The 21,024-nt window shown below is 50.2% G+C and overlaps 2 protein-coding genes across 2 annotated transcripts in view; both read right to left on the reverse strand.

The window, feature by feature from the left end:
- The window catches only part of TSPEAR (thrombospondin type laminin G domain and EAR repeats), a 51,491-nt gene extending 31,708 nt beyond the window's left edge, over positions 1–19,783 (reverse strand). The window contains exons 1-3 of the mRNA XM_073887055.1: positions 19,485–19,783; positions 18,972–19,048; positions 16,612–16,832 (exon numbers count right to left, since the gene is read on the reverse strand). Of these exons, the coding sequence (XP_073743156.1) occupies positions 16,612–16,832; positions 18,972–19,048; positions 19,485–19,783 (597 nt within the window). The remainder of the gene's footprint in view (positions 1–16,611; positions 16,833–18,971; positions 19,049–19,484) is intronic.
- LOC112816786 (uncharacterized) lies at positions 3,997–4,806 on the reverse strand. The gene has a single exon (XM_025863510.1). The coding sequence runs from the start codon at positions 4,804–4,806 to the stop codon at positions 3,997–3,999; it is 810 nt and encodes a 269-aa protein (XP_025719295.1).
- Positions 19,784–21,024: the final 1,241 nt, after the last annotated feature.

Genomic DNA, 21,024 nt, shown 5'->3' on the forward strand with positions numbered 1-21,024 from the left:
AGGAGGGTGTGCGTGTGAGTGTGAGTGTGTGAGTGTGTGTGAGGCGCCTGGGGATGCCAGGGCTTTTATATCCACCCCTGCCTGGTGTTGTCCCCACAGGAGGCTCACATGTCCCCTTCCTTGTTGGGGTTCCCACGGGCCAAGGAAGCCTAACTAGATGAGTCAGTGGCCCGGAGGTAGGTTGATGACCGCCTGACTGGGGTTTGGTCCTCGGGGAATTGGTGCGGGGCCGTGCTGTGGACAAGCCATTCCACCTGCAGGTGCCCTGGTCGTGGGCCAGGAGAAATGTGTGTCCATGACTCTGTGGGAGATGTTCGTGGTGGTCCGTGGGGACTGCTTGTGGCTGTGCAGGGTCCAGGGTTATGGTGGAGAAAGGCGCAGACCTGCTCTTGCTGCCCCAGGGAGGGCTGAGGAGGATGTCAGGTCCCTTGGCGGAGAGGCCATGTGCTGGGCAGGAGCAGGGGGGCGGTGTACTGAGACCCCTGATGTTATCAGGAGTCTTTGGATCGCTGGTCTTTCACACCCACACCTGGACCAAGGCATGGCCAGGAGGGTCCCAGGAGGGTCCCAGGGCATAGACGGCTGTCCTGGGAGGGAGGCAGGGGCGGGTCTTTCTCTTGCTCTCACGGGAGCATAGTGCCCGTCGGGGGGAGCGGGTCCTAGCTGTCTCGGAAGCAGCATTGACCATGCAGGACGATTCTCGGAGACTTTGGTGATTCTGTGGCATAGACTTGGGGATCTGGGCGGGTCCCTGGTATAAGCTCGAGGAGGGCCAGGGCCAGGTAAGCCCAGGGCGGCCACCGCCGTCCGCCCGTAAACAGTGCTGAGTATCCGGGAGATTCCTAAATGTCTGTCCCAGGGTGCTTCGCTCCAGGCCACACATCCTGACACGTCCACATACCGCCCACGCTCCCCCGAACCCAGCTCTGCCCCGGGGTCTTTCTGTGGGAAGGAGCCACCAGGCCGGAGCACCGGGTTCCCAAGCCAGAACCTTGGCAGCCACCCGAGTCCTCCCTGCTTGGCTCACTTTGGTGTCTTGGCCATCCTTGCAATCTGTCAGCCCGCTGGACACCACACCCCCTTCCTGCACCCCAGAGTGGCCAGTTCTTTCCCACTGAGACCCGTTCACCCCGATGCTGCCAAAAGGATCTTCCCACAGAACAAATCAAACCCGGCGCCTCCCGCGATCACTCCACGTCATTTCGTCCGTCAGGCTCTTCAAGACAGACACGGCTGAAATCGGCCGTCTGGCTGCCTGCCTGGGACCGCGCACCCCAGCTCTGCGGGACTGTCCGCTCCGAGAACGCCCCACATCTGCCCTCATAGCTGGCCGTCTGCACACTCTCCCCTACGGAATTCTTCCTGGGGTTTCAGCCTCCAACTGAGCCAAGCCTCCCACTCCCTGACGGCGAGAGGGCATCGTCCCATCCACCTGCCGCCTGGGTCCGTTGTGACCCCCGCCATGCAGCCCTGCAGCCATGCTAGAATGTAGGCATCTCGCGGGCAGTGACCTTATCTGTCTTGCTGACCACAGTGCCCCGCACGGGGTCTCCCAAGCGGGGCTGGCCGCGTCTGTTCAGCCGCAGAGCACCGGAGAGGCAGCTGGGACAGCAGACATTCCAGCCTCGGAGGCGGGAGTCTGAGATCAAGGTGTCCGCCGGCTGGCTCTCTCTGAGGCCTCTCTCCTCCGCGTGGACACGGCCGTCCCAGTGTGTGTGTCTGTGTCCTCCTGTTCTCACAGGGGCACCAGTCAGATTGAGGAAGGGACCCAGCTGACACAGACTGAATGTTTGTGTCCCCCCCCAAAACATGCAAGGTGAAATCAAAACCCCGAAGATGATCAGGCCACGAGGGTTCAGCCTTGCGTGGGGATCAGTGCCCCCGTGAGCTCCCCCGCTGCTCCCCGACCACTCCGCAGCCCAGACCGCTCCTCTTGGGCAGCCCGCCAAAGCAAAGTGCGAACGGAGCTGAGGTGTCCGGGTCGCAGCTCCTCAGCCTGGACAGAAGCAAACCCTCAACCTCTGCGGGAAGAAGCCTCCATCAGAGGCCTCCACGTGCCCACAGAGGCTTTCCCAAGACAAGGACCATTTCTCCCCCCAAACGAGGAGGCACCAGAGAAGAAGACGGTGAGCGAGAAGCGGCAGACATTCCAGAAAGCCGTGGTGGCCACGCGGAGACTTCAAACTCGGCAGGTGCCATCAAACACAGACAGGGTCTGTTGTGCCGGCAGGATGGGCTCTCCGGGGCTCTGTGGGGCTGTGTGCAGAGCAATGCTGCTGGGAGGAGGGGGAGGACCCACAGAGGCCCCGGCATGGAAGGAGTGGGTGGGCTGAAGATGAACCGGCTCAGACAGGGCCAAGGAGGCCAGAGGCCAGGTGGGCGGGTGTGGCCGTTCACAGAGCCGAGCTCACACAAGGGGGACGTGGCTCCAGGACCAAGTCAAGGGACAGGACACGCCTTGTACCACGCTCAGGCAGGTGCCGTGTCAGCATCCACGGGGATCCTGGGCGACTGGCCAGCTAACCACCCTGGAGTCACAGTGCTCTGGGCCAGGAAACGCTGTCCATGGGACACCTGCTTCCTTCTGACCTCGGGTTCCTACATCACAATGTTGCATGGTTTCCCTCGAATGTGACCAGAGGGTGTGTGAGGCATCCCAGACAAGGCCCTTCCTCACTGGGGGCCATCACTGGGGGCCAGAGAAGGCCTGCACCCTTCAGGGGAGGCACCTGCCCGGCTCTGACCCTGCAGGGACAGTGGGAATCCCTCCTCCCTGTTTCTTCCAATACTTGAATTCCTGAGTCGAGTCCCCAACAAGACCCAGCTTTCCCAATACCCCTCTCCCCCTAGCCATTGGTCCCTGTGATAGTTAATTTTATGTGTCATTTTGGCCAGGCCATCGTGCTCCATTGTTTGGTCAAATGCACACAGATGTTGCTGAGAAATTTTTTAGATGAAATTAGTATTTAAATCAGTCGACTCTGAGTGAAGCAGGCTATCTGCCATTCAGCAGGTGAGCCGCATCCAATCAGCTGAAGGACGTAGAAGCTGAGCGGGCCCCCCAGGAGGAAGGGAAGCTACCAGCACCCCATCTTCTGATTCAAGCTGCAGCATCTCCACTCTCCCTGGGAAGCCCGTCCTGCAGATTTCAGACGTGCCAGGCTCCACAGGCCCATGAGCCAATCCTTCAAAATCAGTGTCTCTGTTATACATATGTGCACACCCTTTCGGCTGCTACTCTGGAGAACCCTGCCTGACACAGGCTCCAGTCATCCCTGCACACAGTGCTCACGCTCCCGGCGTCCTCCCGTGGAGGGAAGTCCCGCCCCTGTGCGGAGGGTCTCTGGAGAGTGGCTGCCACCATCTTGCCCAAAGCCAGTCCTGGAGCAGCCTTCATGACTTCAAGGCAGAGGCTTTATTAAACAGGCTCTCCTTTGTCCCTAGCAAAGCTCCACAGCCCTGAGATGTAAGGCTCAGGGGCTGGACAGGTGGCCCTGTGTCCCTCACTGGTGAAGGTATCCAGGGGTCTCCCAGGTGGGCAGGTTTCTCTGTGCTGGAGGCTGCAGGGGGACAACAACCACAGAAGGCCCAGCAGCGGGTGCAGGTGGCCAGCCCTGCCCAGGGTGCTGTTGCCCTGGATGCAGCCCCGCCCACGTGTAGCATCCAAACCCTTCCCTGTGGTTTGCTGAGATAAGCATTCGAGGCCTTTGGAGAAGGATTGACAATGACTTTATTCATCAACAGACAGGTCGCTCGCCTATGGCAGGACAAAGTGACCTCAGTGCAGCCAGGATGGAGAGGGGGTGGCTGGGTGGGACATAGCGCCTGGGGGGAGCTTGGAGCTGCCCAGGGAGCCAGCCAGACAGTGAGGGCTCAGCCTTGCTCGCTGAGGTGGGTGCTCTGGGGCAGAAGGAGACCCCAGACTGGACTCAAGGCTTCTAATATTTCAGGTGGAAGTACGAGTTGGCCTTACTAGTAATGGGAGGACGTGCCCCGTCAGCAGCAGGACTTCTGGGCCGAGGCGGGCACGCAGCAGGCCTGGCGGGAGCCCACGGGCCGGCAGAGCAGGGACACGCAGGAGGCCCGGCGGCAGCAGCTGGGCTGACAAGAGGAAGTGGGCACGCAGCAGGCCTGGCGGGAGCCCATGGGCCGGCAGAGCAGGGACACGCAGGAGGAAGGCCTGCAGCAGGACGAGGAGCAAGGGCTGGGCCAGCTGCAGGAGGGGGCTGAGCAAGGGGAGGCCTCGCAGCAGACAGGGGTGAAGCAGACGGGCTTGTAGCAGACGGACGCACCGCAGGCCTCCCAGCAGGGGGAGGAGCTGCAGTAGGAGGGCTGGCAGCTAGACTGTTGGCAGCATGAGGAGGCCGAGCAGGGGGAGGTCTCACAGCAGACAGGGGTGCAGTAGACGGGCTTGCAGCAGACAGGGGTGCAGTAGACGGGCCTGCAGCAGACAGGGGTGCAGCAGACGGACGCACCGCAGGCTTCCTGGCAGGGGGAGGAGCTGCAGCAGGAGGGCTGGCAGGAGCTGGTGCAGGATGACTGGCAGGGGCTGGACCCGCCGCTCACGGGGGTGCAGATGAGGGTCAGGCAGGGGCTGGACCCGCAGCTCACAGGGGTGCAGCCGATGGACTGGCAACAGCTGGGGGCGCAGCAGGGGGCGGCGCAGCAGGGGGGCTCGCAGCAGCTCTCTGGGCAGTCGTCCACCTGCCAGGAGGAGTTGGGGCAGGAGTCCCAGGAGCCGGGCAGGCAGACGCGGCTGCCGTAGCTCAGGTCGCTGGAGCAGACAGACAGGGTGGACGTGGCCATGGTGGGGGCGGTGGGGCTGGAGGAGGGTGTGCGTGTGAGTGTGAGTGTGTGAGTGTGTGTGAGGTGCTCAGGCTGCTGGCTTTTATACCCCCCGTGAGTGTGTGTTGTCCCAACAACAGGCTTAGTGAAGCCTTCCCTTCCTTGTTGGTGTTCAGTGTTGTGCTGTTTTCCCGGTGCTGGGTTACTGTCTGAATGCTGCTGGCTTGTGAGGCTCCTGATTGGAGTTCAGGCTATATCCTGACCTGTGTTTGTCCCCAAAGGAAAGACAGTAGAAATGCTTTGATGCTTTCATAGAGACCACAGAAATCAGGTGATTTTCTGAAAGTGATAGTCTGTGTTCCATCCCATGGAGGGGGGTGCTCTTCTAACCGAAGGGAAGGGATGAGGGTAGAGTAATCGTAGAATCTGTGCTTTGAGCAAAGGGAGAGATGCTCAGCTGTGGACAGGGCTGACGACGCTGAGCCAGCCTGGCCATGGGGCAGTATGCACTTCGTGGGTTGATGCTGCTGGTTGTAGTGGGTGTTGATGGGGCATGTGTCTCCCAGGAGTGAGCCCCGGGGCAGGTATGAAGAAAGTGTCCTGGGAGCAGACATTGGCTCACAGAAGGGGCCACGGTCGTGGATGCGGGCTAGCACAGTAGGAATGACCACAATGGGCAATGCATTTGTTTCATCGCTTCATGCCCCTGTGCTTGGTTCTGCACCTGAGACCTGGTGAGTACACAGCATCTGGCATGGTCCCTCATGTCTTCATGGACGCTCGGCTACTATACTCTGCCAAGTCTCTGAAGGGGCAAGGGCAAGGCCCTTGGTGATGCTCTGAGCTGCAGGGTTCCATCAGGGCTTGTTGGGGGCCCGTGGGATTCAGGGTTGAAAGCTTCACTGTCCTCTAATGGGTGGGACTGGGGGCTGTCCTGGGGGCCGCATGATAGTCAGTCCTCAGTGGAGAAATGTTATTCTCTCAAAGACTAATGGCTTAAAACCTTCCAAATCTATTGAAAAACTTTAATCTACACATCCAGGAAGCTCAATGCACTCCAAATAAGTTGTCAATGAGGAATCCTCCATCCAACAAGGTTATTTTTTACAAATGAGTCCAAATACATTCCCAGATAAATAAAAACTGAGGGATTTTGATATTGGAAGACCCACCTTATAAAAACACACTGAGGGGAACCCCTCAGGCTGAAGGCAAATGACCCCAGCCGGGAATTCTGATCCACAGGAGGACGCGAAACATGCCAGTCAAAGTGGTCATGTGATTACAACAGAAGATGTGGATCCATGTTTTTCTCCTTTACTGAGTCTTACATCGTTTGCTTCTCTGACTAAAGCAGCTGCCTACAACAGGACGCACGTACTGCACTGCGGGGCCTGTGGTGTGATGTGATGTGTTAGACAATACAAGGGAGGCGAGTGGGAGCAAAGCTGTGTATGGCAGAGGAAATGACCGCGGACGGCAATTCGGATCCACAGGAACATGTGAAGGGAACCAGAAACGATAAAAAGGTGAGTATATTATATAAGTACAATACTTGCTTTCTTGTCTTCTCTCAGCTTTTTAGAAGTCATAAAAGCATATTAGGTAATAATTATAACAATACATTGAAGGGTTTTTAACATTGACAGGTGGAATTTATGTAACAGCAAGACCACGAAGGGACAAGATGGAGCTCTGTACAAAAAGGAGCATGTTTTTACGCCACTGGAATTGACTTAGTGTAAATCGGAAGCAGATTCTGCTAAGTTAAAATAAACATATGGAAGCCCCAGAGCAAAACGAGGAAAAACTAAAAAAAAAAAAAAAAAAAGTGAGAAATCATTAAAGAAATAAAAATGCTGCTTAAGAAAATATTCGCTAAGTGCAAAAGAGTGCACCAAAGGAGGACGAGAGGAACACACACAAAAGACACGAGACACAGAGGAAGCAAGACAGCGAAGCCACCGGCAAGATCCAGCTGCCGCCCATTCATACCACCGGCTGCCACCGTGTTACGGAAAACCACCTCACACGCTGGATTAGCAAATATTGACCCATCGCTCCTATGGGAACTAGAGTTAGCTTCCTGTGTGCCCTGGTCCCATTTTCATCAACCGATCAATACAGAACCTCCTTTTATGTGTGCCTAGGAAAAACGCAGTGTCTTCCTTCACATGTAATGCTTCTGACACCAGGTATGTGGGTTTTTCCCACCAACCAGCTCTCTAACACCCTCTGGGTGTCCCAAAATTCAGTTTCATTCCGACACTAACCTAGTGCAGAACCCCAGGTTAAGAGCTCAGACCCATGAGACTGGCCCCACTTCAGATGCCAGCAGTAGATGCCCAGTTACCCACAACTTCTGTCTGACTCAGCTACAAATCACAGGTTCCTATGAACTCCTCCATGGGTTCAATATTTTGCTAAAGCAGCTCACAGAACCCAGGAAAAGAGCTGACTTCCTTTTGCTGACTTATTGCAAGGGATATTTTTAGGATACAGACAAACAGCCACGTGGAGGGATACAGAGAGTGAGGTCTGTAGGGGTCCCGAGCAAAGGAGCTTCTCTCCCCGTGGAACTGAGGTGCACCACCCTCCTGGCATGTGGACATGTTCACCAAACTGGAAGTTCTCAGAATTCCATACATTTGGGGTTTTTATGGAGGCTTCATCATGCAGGCATGATTGATTATTAACTCAATTTCTAGCCCCCTCCTCTTTCCTGAGGATGGGGATGGGGCTGAAAGCACCAAGCTTCTAATCAAAGCTTGGTCTTTCTGGTGAGTAGTCCCCATCCTGCAGCCACTAAGAATCACCTCGTTATAACAACAATCATTCCTACCACCCAGGAAATTCCAAGGGATTTAGGAGCTTGATCTCAGGAACTAGTGTCAAAGACCAAATATTAGCAAGAACCAGGGACAGATATATATTTATTTATTTATTTATTATGTATATATGTATGTCAATACACATTATTATTTCACAGTGAATACTTAATATTCATTGCTGACACTTTAACACTGAAGTCACTTCCCAATAGCAACATAACTCACTCCTGAACGAAGCTTATCTAACATATGTATTTTCCCTGTGAGGCACATCATAGCCTTCTTGCACTTAGGATGCCATTTCAAACAGTGACATCACCAATAAGAAGCACGAGAGCATGAAAAATGTGGCACTAAATAGCACAGGATACTTGTTTGCAGCATGAGCTGAAACAAGATGTGGAGCTGTTTGACCTCAGTTGGGAACACCCATGGGGGGACACCCAATGTTTGCTGCTCTATGCATGTCCACGAAGGACTGTGAAGGCACAGTGAGTATTGACTTTGAGGTTACAAATCAATTTTAGTGAGTAAGTGAAGTTGCAAATGCAAAATCCACGAATAATGAGGATCAACTATGTATCAATAATAACATTAATTGTGAATTAATTAATACAATCAAAGGGAAGATTGTTAGACTGGATAAAATTGAGATTAAACTATACACTCATTACAGGAGACACACTTTAGAGTAGAAGATAGAGCTAGATTGAAAGTAAAAGGATAGAAAAAGATATATCAAGGAAACAGCAGCCATAAGAAAATATTAATATTTTACTAACACCAGATAAAGTAGACTTTAAAACAAAAATTGTTACTAAAGACAAAGAGGGACTTTTTTAATAATAAAAATGTCAATCCATGAAGAATATGTAATAATTATAAACATATATGCAAATAATAACAGCACCAAAATACACAAAGCAAAAGCTGACAGACATGAAGGAAAAAATAAACAATAATATTAGTTGAAGACCTCAATATCCCAATTTCAACAATGGGTGGAACAACTGGAGAGAAGATCAAGGACACAAAGAATGGCACTATAAACCAGCAAGACCTAACAGACATCTGTCAGACACCTCAGCCAACAACAGCAGACTACCCTTCTTCAGAAATGCACAGAGCATATCCTCTAGGATAGAACATAGGTTAAGCCATAAAACAAACCCCAATATGTTAAAATGGATAGAACACAAAATATGTGCTCTGACCACAATGGAGTGAAATTAAAAATTAGTAACAGAAAAAAAATTGGGATTCATAAATTAAACAGCACACTCCTAAATAACCAAAAGGTCAAAGAAGAATCAAAAGGGAAATCATAAAATACTTTTAAATGAAAGAAAGTGAAGAACAAAGTACCAAAACTTATAGGATACAGCTAAAACACTTCTTAGAGACTTATAGCTAGTAAGTGCATATATTAAGAAAGAAGAAAGGTCTCAAATCAATAACTTAAACTTCCACACTGCAGACAAGCAGAAGGAAGGAAATAATAAAGAAAAGGGCATAAATAAGTGAAACAGAGAATAGAAAAACAATAGAGAAAAATCAATAAAACGGGCTCTTTGAAAAGATCAATAAAATTGATAACCCTTTCGCTACATTGATCATGAAAAAGAGAGAAAGAGAAGGAAAAGACTCAAATAATGAGAATCAGAAATGAAAGAAGAGTCACTGATGTCAGCCTCACAGAAATAAAAAGGATTACAGAGAAATGCTATGAACAACTGTATGCCAATAACTTACATAAATTAGATAAAATGAATAAATACTTAGGAACAAGATAACTGCAAAACTAGTGCTCTGAAAGCTATAGAACATCATTTTTGTTTTGTTAAAGAAAATCTAAATCCGTGGGAAAACATCTCTGTTCAAGGATGAGAAGAGCTGACATGTGAGTATGGCAGTAATCTCCCATTTACATATTTATGCAATCCCTATCAGAATCCAAGCAACTTCTTAGTACAAACTGACAAGTTGCTGTTAAAATTAATATGGAATTGCAAGGAATGCAGAATAAGCCAAAACAATCTTGAATAAGAACAAATTTGGAAGACTTGTATTTCTCAGTTTCAAAATTTACTACAAAGCTAGTCATTGAGACAGTGTGCTACTGGCATAAGGTTAGACAATAAATTGGTATTTATTCATTTATCAGTGGAATACAATTGAGAGTCCAGAAATAAACCCATATATCTATAGTCAATTGATTTCAACAAGGGATTAAGAAAGGGATTCCCTTTCTTTTAATAGGGAAAGAATAGTCTCTTCAACAAAGGATGCTGGGACCACTGGACATCCATGTGCAAAAGAAGGAAGTGGACCCCTACTTCTCACCATGTACAAAAATTAACTCACATGGACCAAAGACCAAAATAAAATTACTAAAGCTATAAAACTCTTAGAAGTAAACATTGGGGTAGATTTTCATGACCTCACATTTGGCAATGGATTCCAAGCTATGACACTAAAAGTATAAGCAAGAAAAGAAAAAAAAAAAAGATAAATCTGACTTCATCAAAATTAAAAGGTTTTGTGCTTCAAAGGACACTACCACCACATCAAAAACTAATGGTGTATTGTATGGTGACTAACATAACATAATCAAATTTTTAAAAAATTTTAAAAAAGGACACTACCAAGGTGAAAAGACAATCTACAGAATAGGGGAAAATATTTGCAAATCACATATGTGATAAGGGTCTTCTATTTGAAATACATAGAGAATTTATAACTCCACAGTAAAAAAAGAAAATAATCCAATTAAAACTGGGCAAAGGACTTGAATAGATATTTCTACAAAAAGACAGACAAACAGCCAACACACACATGAAAAAAACACCCATCATTATTCACCAGGGAATGCAAATCAAGGCCCCAGTGAGACACCACTTACTGCCCATGAAGACGGCTAGAATAAAAAATCGGCTCATAACAAGTGTTGACAAGGATGTGGAGAAATTGCAAGATGGTGCAGCTACCTTGGCAAACAGTCTGGCAGGTCCTCAAAAGTTAGAGGGGCGCCTGGGTGGCTCAGTCAGTTAAGCATCTGACTCTTGATTTCAGCTCAGGTCATGGTTTCAGGGTTGTGAGACCAAGCCCCATGTTGGGCTCTGTGCTGGGCATGGAGCTTTGCTTAAGATTTCTCTCCCTTTCCCTCTGCTCCTTGCTTATAAAAGAAGTTAATCATAGAGTTACCATATGACCCAGCAATTCCACACCTAAATATATGACCAAGAGAATTAAAAATATATGTCTACACAAAATCATGTACATGAATGTTTATATTCATGTACTATTCACTGTAGCCAAAAGGTAGAAATGACCCAAATGTCCATCAACTGATGAATGGATAAACAAACTGCAGTATGTCCATACAGTTGAACATTATTTAGCCATAGAAAGGAATGAAGTACTGATGAGCGCTTTCACACAGATGAACCCTGAAGACACACTACATAAAAGAAGCCAGGAGCAAGACCATATATATGTGAATGCATTCCATTTATATGAAATGTCCAGAATAGGCAAACCAATAAGACAGAAAGTAAACTAGTTGTTGCTGGTGCAGGGGTGGGGTAGCTGAAGGGCACAGGGCTTCCTCCTGAAGTGGTGGCAAATTGCAAACTGCCCACAGTGAAGGCTTCACAGAAGCTGGGTACACTGAACATCACTGAGTAGCACACCTTAAGTAGGGAATTGTGTGGTATGTGGGTCGTAGCTCAATCAAGCTGTTAAAAAATCACTGAGCACTGCCTACAAGAGACCCATTTTAGGTCTAAAAACACCTGCAGAAAGTGAGGAGATGGAGAAACATTTATCATGCAAAAGGACATCGAAAGAAAGCTGGAGTAGCAATACCTAGATGGGAGAAGATAGACTTTAAAACAAAGACTGCAGCGAGAGATGAAGAAGGGCACTGTCATAATAAAGAGGACAATCCATCAAGAAGATCTAGCAACTGTAAACATTTATGACCCTAATTTGGGAGCATCCAAATATGTACAACAGTTAATAATAAACATAAAGAAACTCATTGATAATAATACAATAATAGCAGGGGACTCTAACACCCCACTCACAGCAATGGACACATCATCTAAGCAGAAGATCAACAAGGAAACAAGGGGCTTTGAACGACACACTGGACCAGATGGCTTAACGATATATTCAGAACATTTCATCCTAAAGCAGCAGAATACACATTGTTCTTGACTGCACATGGAACATTCTCCGGAGTAAATCACGTACTATGTCACAAATCAGGTCTCAACTGGCACCAAAAGATTGAGATCATACCATGCATGTTCTCAGACCAAAACACTATGAAACTTGAAGTCAAACACAAGAAAAAATTTGGAAAGACCACAAATACATGGAGGTTAAAGAACATCCTACTAAAGGATGAATGGGTTAACCAGGAAATTAAAGAAATAAAAAAATACATGGAAGCAAATGAAAACGAGAACACACCAGTTCAGAACTTTTGGGATGCAGCAAAGGTGGTTCTAAGAGGGAAGTATATAGCAATGCAAGCCTTTCTCAAGAAACAAGAGAAGTCTCAAATACACAGCCTAACCTTACACCTAAGGAGCTAGAAAAGGAACAGCAAATAAAGCCTAAAGCCAGCAGAAGAAGGGAAATAATAAAGATTAGGGCAGAGATAGGGAAGCCTGGGTGGTGCAGTGGGTTAGGTGTCTGCCTTCCGGTCAGGTTATGATCTCAGGGTCCTGGGATTGAGCCCTGCACTGGTATCCCTGCTCAGTGGGGAGCCTGCTTCTCCCTCTCCCTCTGCTTCTCCCCCCTGCTCATTCTCTCTCTCTCTCTCTCTCTCTCTCTCATAAATAACATTGTTTAAAAAAAGACTAGAGCAGAAATAAATAATACAGAAACAAACAAACAAAACCCCCAGTAGAACAGATCAATGAAACTAAGAGCTGGTTCTTTGAAAGAATTAATAAAATTGATAGGCCCCTAGCCGGACTTAACAAAAAGAAAAGAGAAAAGATGGGGTGCCTGGGTGGCTCAGTCAGTTAAGTGTCTGCTTTCGGCTCAGGTCATGATCTCAGGGTCCTGGGATCCAGCCCACGTTGGGCTCTCAGCTCAGCAGGGAGCCTGCTTCTCCCTCTGCCTGCCGCTCCCTCTGCTTGTGCTCTCTCTCTGTCAAATAAGTAAATAAAATCTTTTAAAAAAGGAAAAGAAAAGAGAAAGAACCAAAATAAACAAAATCATGAATGAAAGAGGAGAGATCACAACCAACACCACAGAAATACAAACAATCGTAAGAGAATATTATGAAAAACTATATACCAACAAATTAACACCTAATTTGTTAGGTGTTAGAATTCTACCAGATATTTAAAGAAGAGTTAATACCCGTTCTTCTCCAACTACTCCAATAAATAGAAAAGGAAGGAAAACTTCCAAATTCATTCTACGAGGCCAGCATTACCCTGATAACCAAAACCAGATAAAGACCCCACTAAAAGAATTATGGATCATCTCCCTGATGAATATGGATGCAAAACTTCTCAACAAGATACTAGCAAATCAAACCCATAAAACATTAAAAAAATAATTCACCACGATCAAGTGGGATTTATTCAATATAAAGGATGGTTCAATATTTGCAAATCAATCAACATGACAGCACATCAATAAAAGACATGATAAGAATCATGTGATCATTTCAATAGACACAGAAAAAGCACTTGACAAAGTACAACATCCATTCATGATAAAAACCTTCAACAAAATAGGTTTAGAGGGAACATACTTCAACATAATAAAGGCCATATATGAAAAAACCACAGTGAACATCATCCTCAATGGGGAAAAACTGAGAGCTTTTCCCCTAAGGTCAGGAACACACTCTCAACACTGTTATTCAACATATTACTGGAAGTCCTAGCCTCAGTAATCAGACAACAAAAAGAAATAAAAGGCATCCAAATAGCAAAGAAGAAGTCAAACTTCCGCTATTTGCAGACAATATGACACTTTAGAAAACCCAAAAGACTCTACCAAAAAACTGCTAGAACTGATTCATGAATTCAGTAAAGTGGCAGAATACAAAATCAATGTACAGAAATCTCTTGCATTTCTATACACTAATAATGAAGTAGCAGAAAGGGAAACCAAGGAATCAGTCCCATTTACAATTGCACCAAAAACAATAAGATACCTAGGAATAAACCTAACCAAAGAAGCAAAAGATCTGAAAACTACAGAATACTTAGGAAAGAAATTGAAGGTGACACAAAGAAGTGGTAAACACATTCCATGCCCCTGGATTGGAAGAACAAATATTGTTAAGATGTCTATACTACCCAAAGCAATCTACACATTTTACACAATTCCTATCAAAATATCAAAACATTTTTCACAGAGCTGGAACAAATCATCCTAACATTTGTATGGGACCACAGAAGACCCCAAAAAGCCAAAGCAACCATGAAAAAGAAAAGCTAAGCTAGAGGCATCACAATTCCGGACTTCCAGCTCTATTACAAAGCTGTCATCATCAAGACAGTATGGTACTGGCCCAAAAACAGACACGTAGATCAATGGAACAGAATCGAGAGCCCAGAAATGGACCCTCAACTCTATGGTCAACTCATCTTCGACAAAGCAGGAAAGAATGTCCAATGGGAAAAATACAGTCTTTTCAACAAACGGTGCTGGGAAAACTGGACAGCCACATGCAGAAGAATGAAACTGGACCATTTCCTTACACCACACACAAAAATAGACTCAAAATGGATGAAAGACCTAAATGTGAGACCTGAAACCATAAAAATCCTGGAAGAGAACATGGGCGGTAATTTCTCTGACATCTGCCAAACCAACATGTTTCTAGATATTTCTCCTGAGGCAAAGAAAACAAAAGCGAAAATAAACTATTGGGATTTCATCAAAATAAAATGCTTCCGCACAACAAAGGAAACAACCAACAAAACTAAAGACAACCGACAGGATGAGAGAAGATATCTGCAAACGACAGATCAGATAAAGGGCTAGTATCCAAAATCTATAAAGAACTTGTAAAACTCGACACCCCAAAAAACAAATAATTCAATCGAAAAATGGGCAGAAGACATGAACAGACATTCCTCCAAAGAAGACATCCAAATGGCCAACAGACACATGAAAAGATGCTCAACATCCCTCGGCGTCAGGGAAACATAAATCAAAACCTCAATGAGATACCACCTCACACCCGTCAGAATGGCTAAAATTAACAGCACGGGAAACAACAGATGTTGTGAGGATGTGGAGAAAGGGGAACCTCGTGCACTGTTGGTGGGGATGCAAGCTGGTGCAGCCACTCTGGAAAACAGTATGGAGGTTCCTCAAAAGGTTAAAAATAAAGCTACCCTACGACCCAGCAATTGTACTACTATTTACCCTCCAAATACAAAAACACTAATTTGAAGGGATACATGCACAGCTATGGATATAGAGCATTTTCAACAGTAGCCAAACCATGGAAACAGTCCAAGTGTCCATTGACTAATGAGTAGATGAAGAAGATGTCATATATACACAATGGAATAGTACTCAGCCTTAAAAAGGAATGAAATCTTGCCATTTGCAAGGACATGGATGGAGCTAGAGATTATTATGCTAAGTGCACTTGTCCTGATGTACGGAAATATTGAATCACTGCATTGTCCATCTAAAACTAATACTACACTGTACATAACTAATTGGAATTTAAATAAAAACTTAAAAAAAAAAACCACTCCTTGGCGGCACATGTTTAGAAACGTTTCTTAGAATAGCCCTTATATGCATGCGAAAACCCACAGTGTTATTTACACGCATGAGGGTTTCACCACATTGTCCTTCATTCAATACACTCTGTAAATGCATGGGTATAAGATATGTTTCTAAAATTATCATACGTTTTATTTAAATAAGGTCAGTGTTATTTCATTAACAAAATGTGCTCAAAACAACAGAAATAAAGCCACTTGTATAAAAGATGCTTCCCGAGTGATATAATTTGAGTCCCCTGGGCAGTGTGACCTCTGGGATAGAGCGTGTGCACCACACGCGCTGCATTTCATACCCTCTGTGGAGGCCCTGGGGTAAAAGATGTTCCTGAAACATCAGTTCTACATGAGCACCACTGAGCGTGGTAGAAAAGAGAAAGAGGGAGGGGACAGCAGAGCTACTCCTCGGGCAGGACACACGTGGAAGTCATCCACAGAATGGAGTCCTTGTGACCAAATACCAGAGTTGTGCTCAGGACAGTAGCTGACAAGATGGAGGCTCTAGGCTGAGCAGTGGAATTTATATAAGACAGAAGAAAATGGAAATTACAGAACAGAGGAAACACAGCGACTGGAACAGCAAACTCAGCAGAGTCGAAGGCACGAACGAGAGGGCTTTCGAGAGCAGATGTCCACAGGGCACGGAGGGCAGCGTCGCCTTCCCCAGAGCAAATGAACAAGGAGGTTCCGGATTAGGGCAGAAGAGCTTTCCTTACTTAACTGAGGGCTCTGACGTGGTCACACACCGTGATGGGCACGGTCCCGGCCCCACGGGGAAGCAGCGGTGGGCACCATGGGCCCTCACCTTCAGGGGCGTCCAGCCGAGTGGGGGGACGGGAATGTTAGCTGCGTCTGGGGTGGATGGGACTGCAAATCACAGGTAATCAGATCCCAAAGGGCGTGCTCTTATTATTTGGTTGCCTACTTTCCCAGGGAAAGATGTCAAACTAGGAACTCTAAGCATTATGCCTAGCCTTTGACAGGTCAGCCCACCAGAAAAATTATGGTTGCAGGAATCACCAGTACAAACACCTAGCAAATGGTCCCAGAGCTCTACCTGCACACTCGCTGTGATGGGGACCTCACTACCTATCAGGGCGGCCACTCTTGACCCCCCCCCAACGAGACCCTGGAGCCCGGGAGCAGTGGCTGGCCGCATGCTCGGGCGGTGAGGGTGTAACGCAGAAACAGGAGTAAAGAGCGTCACTGACCTTCGGGGGAAGATTGGGAACCTTCAAGGTAATGACGATTGAAAATTCTTCAGGGAAGAGGTCACATCGGAAGAAAATCCTCGACGCAGGGAAGCTCAAGGCGTGGGGAGCGGCGGCTGAGAGCTGGAGTCCTCGAACGCCGTGGGCCTGCATGACCCTGATTCCGCCCGCGGCGCCATGTGGAGGGATGGCCTCTGCCAGGATGTCCAGGGGGCGTAGGTCTGTGTCAGGGAAACCACAGGTGGGTTAAGCGGGCCCCGATGAGTTTCCCCTTTACCAGTGGGGAAACTGAGGCCCCAAGGGTCAACGATGCACCTGCGGACCCCCCCACCCCGGGTTTTGCCCAGAAGGAGCTACACAAGCACATTCCGTGGCACACTGTCCCAGTCGATGGCCACGCGCTATGCTGGGCGTGCGAGAGGGAGAGAGGAAGGATGGGTCCCAGCCTTGGCCCCAGGGAGTGCACGCAAGCGGGAGCCAGGCTCCACCAGTCCAGGGACCACCAAGCGTGGCATGCCCTATGCTCTCAGTGGGGCTCCGTGACGCGTGTCCCCCATGCCGTGGAAGGGTGGGGCCTCTGGTGTGACCTGCAGGCCGGCCTGGAACTGGGCACTACTCCTCCCACACACCACAGAGAGGCAGATATGCCCCTGGAGAACCTCTGCCCTACAGTTCAAGGTCATCGAACATAGCTGACGGGCTGGCTTGGCCTCAGTTGAGGCCAGATGATAGGAAAGGAAAATGGCAGCATCTGTGGCCAGAGGGGCTGTTTCTGGACCAGCTCGTGGGGCCCAGCTCCTGGAAGGGAGGTGCTGGCTTGGGGCAGAGCCCGGGGCCACCGCCTGGACCCTGGCCGACCCAGCCACCCCATGCCTGGCCGTGGCCCGGGGTAAATGACCAGGCACACAGGAATGAATCAACCTTTCCCAGCGCCATCCCCCTCAGGCCCAGGGGCTTTCCTGGGGCCTGGGTCTGACAAGGGGGTGCTGGGCCCAGAGCCCACATTTAGTCCCCCACAGGGCTCGGTCAGCAAGGTAGGCAGGCCCTGTGGTGATGACAGTGGAGGCTGACCTGAGGCCCAGTGTGGTCTGTCATGGACATCCCACCCTCCCTCCCAACAGGAGCCAAGGTCCCTTGATTCGAGGAGCCCTTCCAGGATGGGGCAGCCTCCCTGGACAAGAGACCTGTGACCAGGGTCCTCAAGGTCTTCCTGTGCTGTGACAGCCTAGGAGGCTCGTGGCATGTACCACGTTGCATTGGTTTGGGGCATAGTGGCCTGTGTCCTCTCCCGAGTGTGCAGCCCGTCCGGGACAGACACTGTGGCGTCTCCGTATTCCCAGAAGTGCATACGGTAGTTGCTAAATCAATATCTGCCCAACTGAAGTGAGCCGGGTAGAAAGTGGCAGGGGACAGTCCAGGGAAATCTAGTGCCCAGCCAGAGAAGTATTCGAATGCGGCCGTGTCTGCAACCACAGCCTGAGAGCCTCGAGGGGAAGCCTGTGGCGTGGAGGTGCGTGTCCGCCGCTCACAGGGAGGCTGTGGGCAGAGACAGTGACCGGCCCCAAAGCAGGAGTGGCTTGTAGCACACAGGTGCTGGGCCCTGGGAATCCGGACTCTGCCCCGGGAGCGCACATCGCCACTTCGGGTTAATGGTGGGCTCCAAGTAGGAGGAAGTTCGGTCAGCCATTGACTGGTCCGTGTGGTTTACCAAGGCAAACGATCTTCAAAGCAGGGTCACCATCACCAACAAAACCCGGGGAACCACAGCCATCCCAGGCAGGTAGAGATGCTGGCTGGCCCTGTGGACCGGGCACCCTGTCCTGCCTGTATTGGCTCCAACCCCCCGCCTTGCTGGCAATGACAGATGGCTAATATCTGGGGGCGTCTGCCAGCCTGCAGGTGCCCTGCGTGCTAAGTTCATCCCCTCCACACCTGACCCAGGCTGGTGTGGCACAGAGGATGTGACTGAGTCCCTGCCCCTGGGAAGACCCCTAAGGCCTTCAGGCAGAGTCAGGGCACCCAGCCCTCCGCTCTCCGAATGTGGGCAAGGACAGCAAGTGACCAGTCAGAGCGGAGAGCTCCTTCTCAACGAGGCCAGGGAGCATCGCTCCCCCTCAGGGGCCTGGGTCACATGGCCGCCGTGGCAGTCACGTTGGACCAGACCCCAGGGGCTGGGGCCGACTCTGGCCCACAGCTCTCAGGCAGCCCACAGAAGGATCCAGAAACCCCAGGGACACCCTCCACTAGGGGTCAAACCAGCGATCTTCCTTGAAGCAACAAGGGCTGTGGCCCAAGTGGGTGTGGGGGTCTTGGGTCACTTCCAGCCTCTGGGGGGGGGGCCTGACATTGAGGACAACAACCTGATTTTTGCAAGAAGCACAGAGTCGGGCAGCAGCATGAGAATGGCAGGTGGCCATCCCCGTGGCAGAGAGGAGCTCTGAGACAGGAGGGCCTTTGCTGTTCTGAGCACATTTTCCTCCCTTAAATCAAGGGAATTTAAAAAGGAAAACTGTCTCTGAAACAGGAGTGCCGAGGACAGGCACCCAAGTACAGAGAAGAAATGACAAGACAGCATCTACAGTGAGCCGCGGGCGTGTGGTCGAGTCCGGGAAAGACCGGTCCTGAGCATGCTGCAGGGCTGCCGCACAAGGAGGGGGCGGGCTGAGCGCCCTCAGGCCCCGGGGGCCAGCACGGAGGAATCAGAACGCCAGCACCGAGCTAGACGCTCTCGCTATACCTAATAAAGGCCCCCAACAGGAAACCTGGCAGGGCTGTGTCCCCAGGGCTCACAGGAGGGGGCAGCGAGCGCACTGGAGACCGCGGACCCGCCCAGCCTGGCCAACAGCACCCAAGGAGCGCCACGGAGATCACACCTGCCCGTCCCCAGGGACCGGCTGCAGGGTACAGAGCAGGTCAGCAGCAAGGCTTGGGCACAGCAGGGGACACAGGTCCTTCGGGAGAGGACAACGACGCGCATGTGGCCGCGCTCGCGGTGGAGGAACGGCGGGCGGGCGGGAGGTGAGCGGCCTGCACTGGGCACACTGCTGATCTCGGTCAGGTGGAAGCGTGTGCACAGCGCGGGGGCCAGTGGGGCGGGAGGGGGGCCTGAACAGTGTCGGGAGGACACCGTCCGATGACCTCTGGGAGGCGCTGTGAGGAGGGGGCAGTACATTCGCATTGTTATTACTTATGTGTTAACGCAGTGCACGCAGAGAGCGCGGAGACCGGACGCTTGAGCATGCGCTGAACGCAGCCGCTCCGTGCAGCAACAGTGGGGGCGCTCGCGGGAGAAGGGTCTATGCCCTCCAAGGGCAGCGGTCACCCTGGAAGCAGCTGTGTGTGTCGGCACAGGGTCCCAGACCGACTCTAGCGAGGAGACGGGCATCTGGGGGGCAAGCCTGTGCGCCGGACCGACTCTGGCGAGCCCTCGGGCTGGCCAGCACTGTGGGGTTGTGTCTGGTCGGGGTCCCTGGAGCGTGTGAGGCTCTAAGTAAACACTGGGCCCTAAATTCACCCTCAAAACGCTGAGAGACACTGGGACCGGCCGGTGGTTTCAGCTGAGGCCCCACCAGGGTCTGGCCTCTCATTCAGGACACGCGGGTCTACCCCCAGAGAGGCTGCCAGCACCCAGAACATGCTGCAGCCTGGCTGAGCCCCGGGGAACAGGCAATCAGGGTGCATTAGCAGCAGGGGAACCTGGAATCTGGCTAATCCCAGGGAGAGCCTCTCCCTCCATTGTTTGATTGAATAGCCCCTTCCTGGTTGTTCTCCCCCTGCCCACCCCTGCCCTTCCAGCCCATACAGATGAGCAGGGTTTGCTCACAGATGCTCAGTCATCCGCATCCGGTTCTCCACCTACGCCTTGTCTGCAGTCTGCACACACAGTTGGAGGGTTTCCAAGGTTAACACGGGCAGAGAGTTTTGTACCTCCCTGGAAACGTTCCTGCTGGATGCAGGGATGAGGAGTGACCAAGTCTACAAAAGTCAGAGCCACCGCAAGATGGTTAGAACGCACACAGTGATGAAGCTCTGCAAATTAATCAGTTAGACACACATTCGCTGCACCTGCTGTGTTCACCCTGAGAGCCTGTATACACGAGCAGACCCTGGCCGAGCCACCTGCAGGTGGCCTCCACACCAGCCAGCCTGGAAGCCATCAGCCCCAAACAGCCGGGACTTGGCCAACAACGGACCCCTTCCCTAACCCCTAACCAATCACACGGGCAGCCCCGCCTTGAGGTAGCTGTGTGTAGCTTCCCCATACCACAGCCCCCGTGGGGCCCACCCGAGCCTCTCTTTTTCCACTAGAAGTTCTCACCCTCCCCTGCTGTGAGTCTCTGCCAAACCCGGTGCTGGTGGGGGACCCCCTATTATAGCCAGCTTCGAATAAACAGCCTTTGCTTCTTCTCATTT

Source organism: Callorhinus ursinus, unplaced genomic scaffold (assembly GCF_003265705.2).
Source record: "Callorhinus ursinus isolate GAN/ISIS: 27379988/994484 unplaced genomic scaffold, GSC_fseal_2.0 scaffold75, whole genome shotgun sequence".
In the NCBI taxonomy this organism is placed as follows: domain Eukaryota; kingdom Metazoa; phylum Chordata; class Mammalia; order Carnivora; family Otariidae; genus Callorhinus; species Callorhinus ursinus.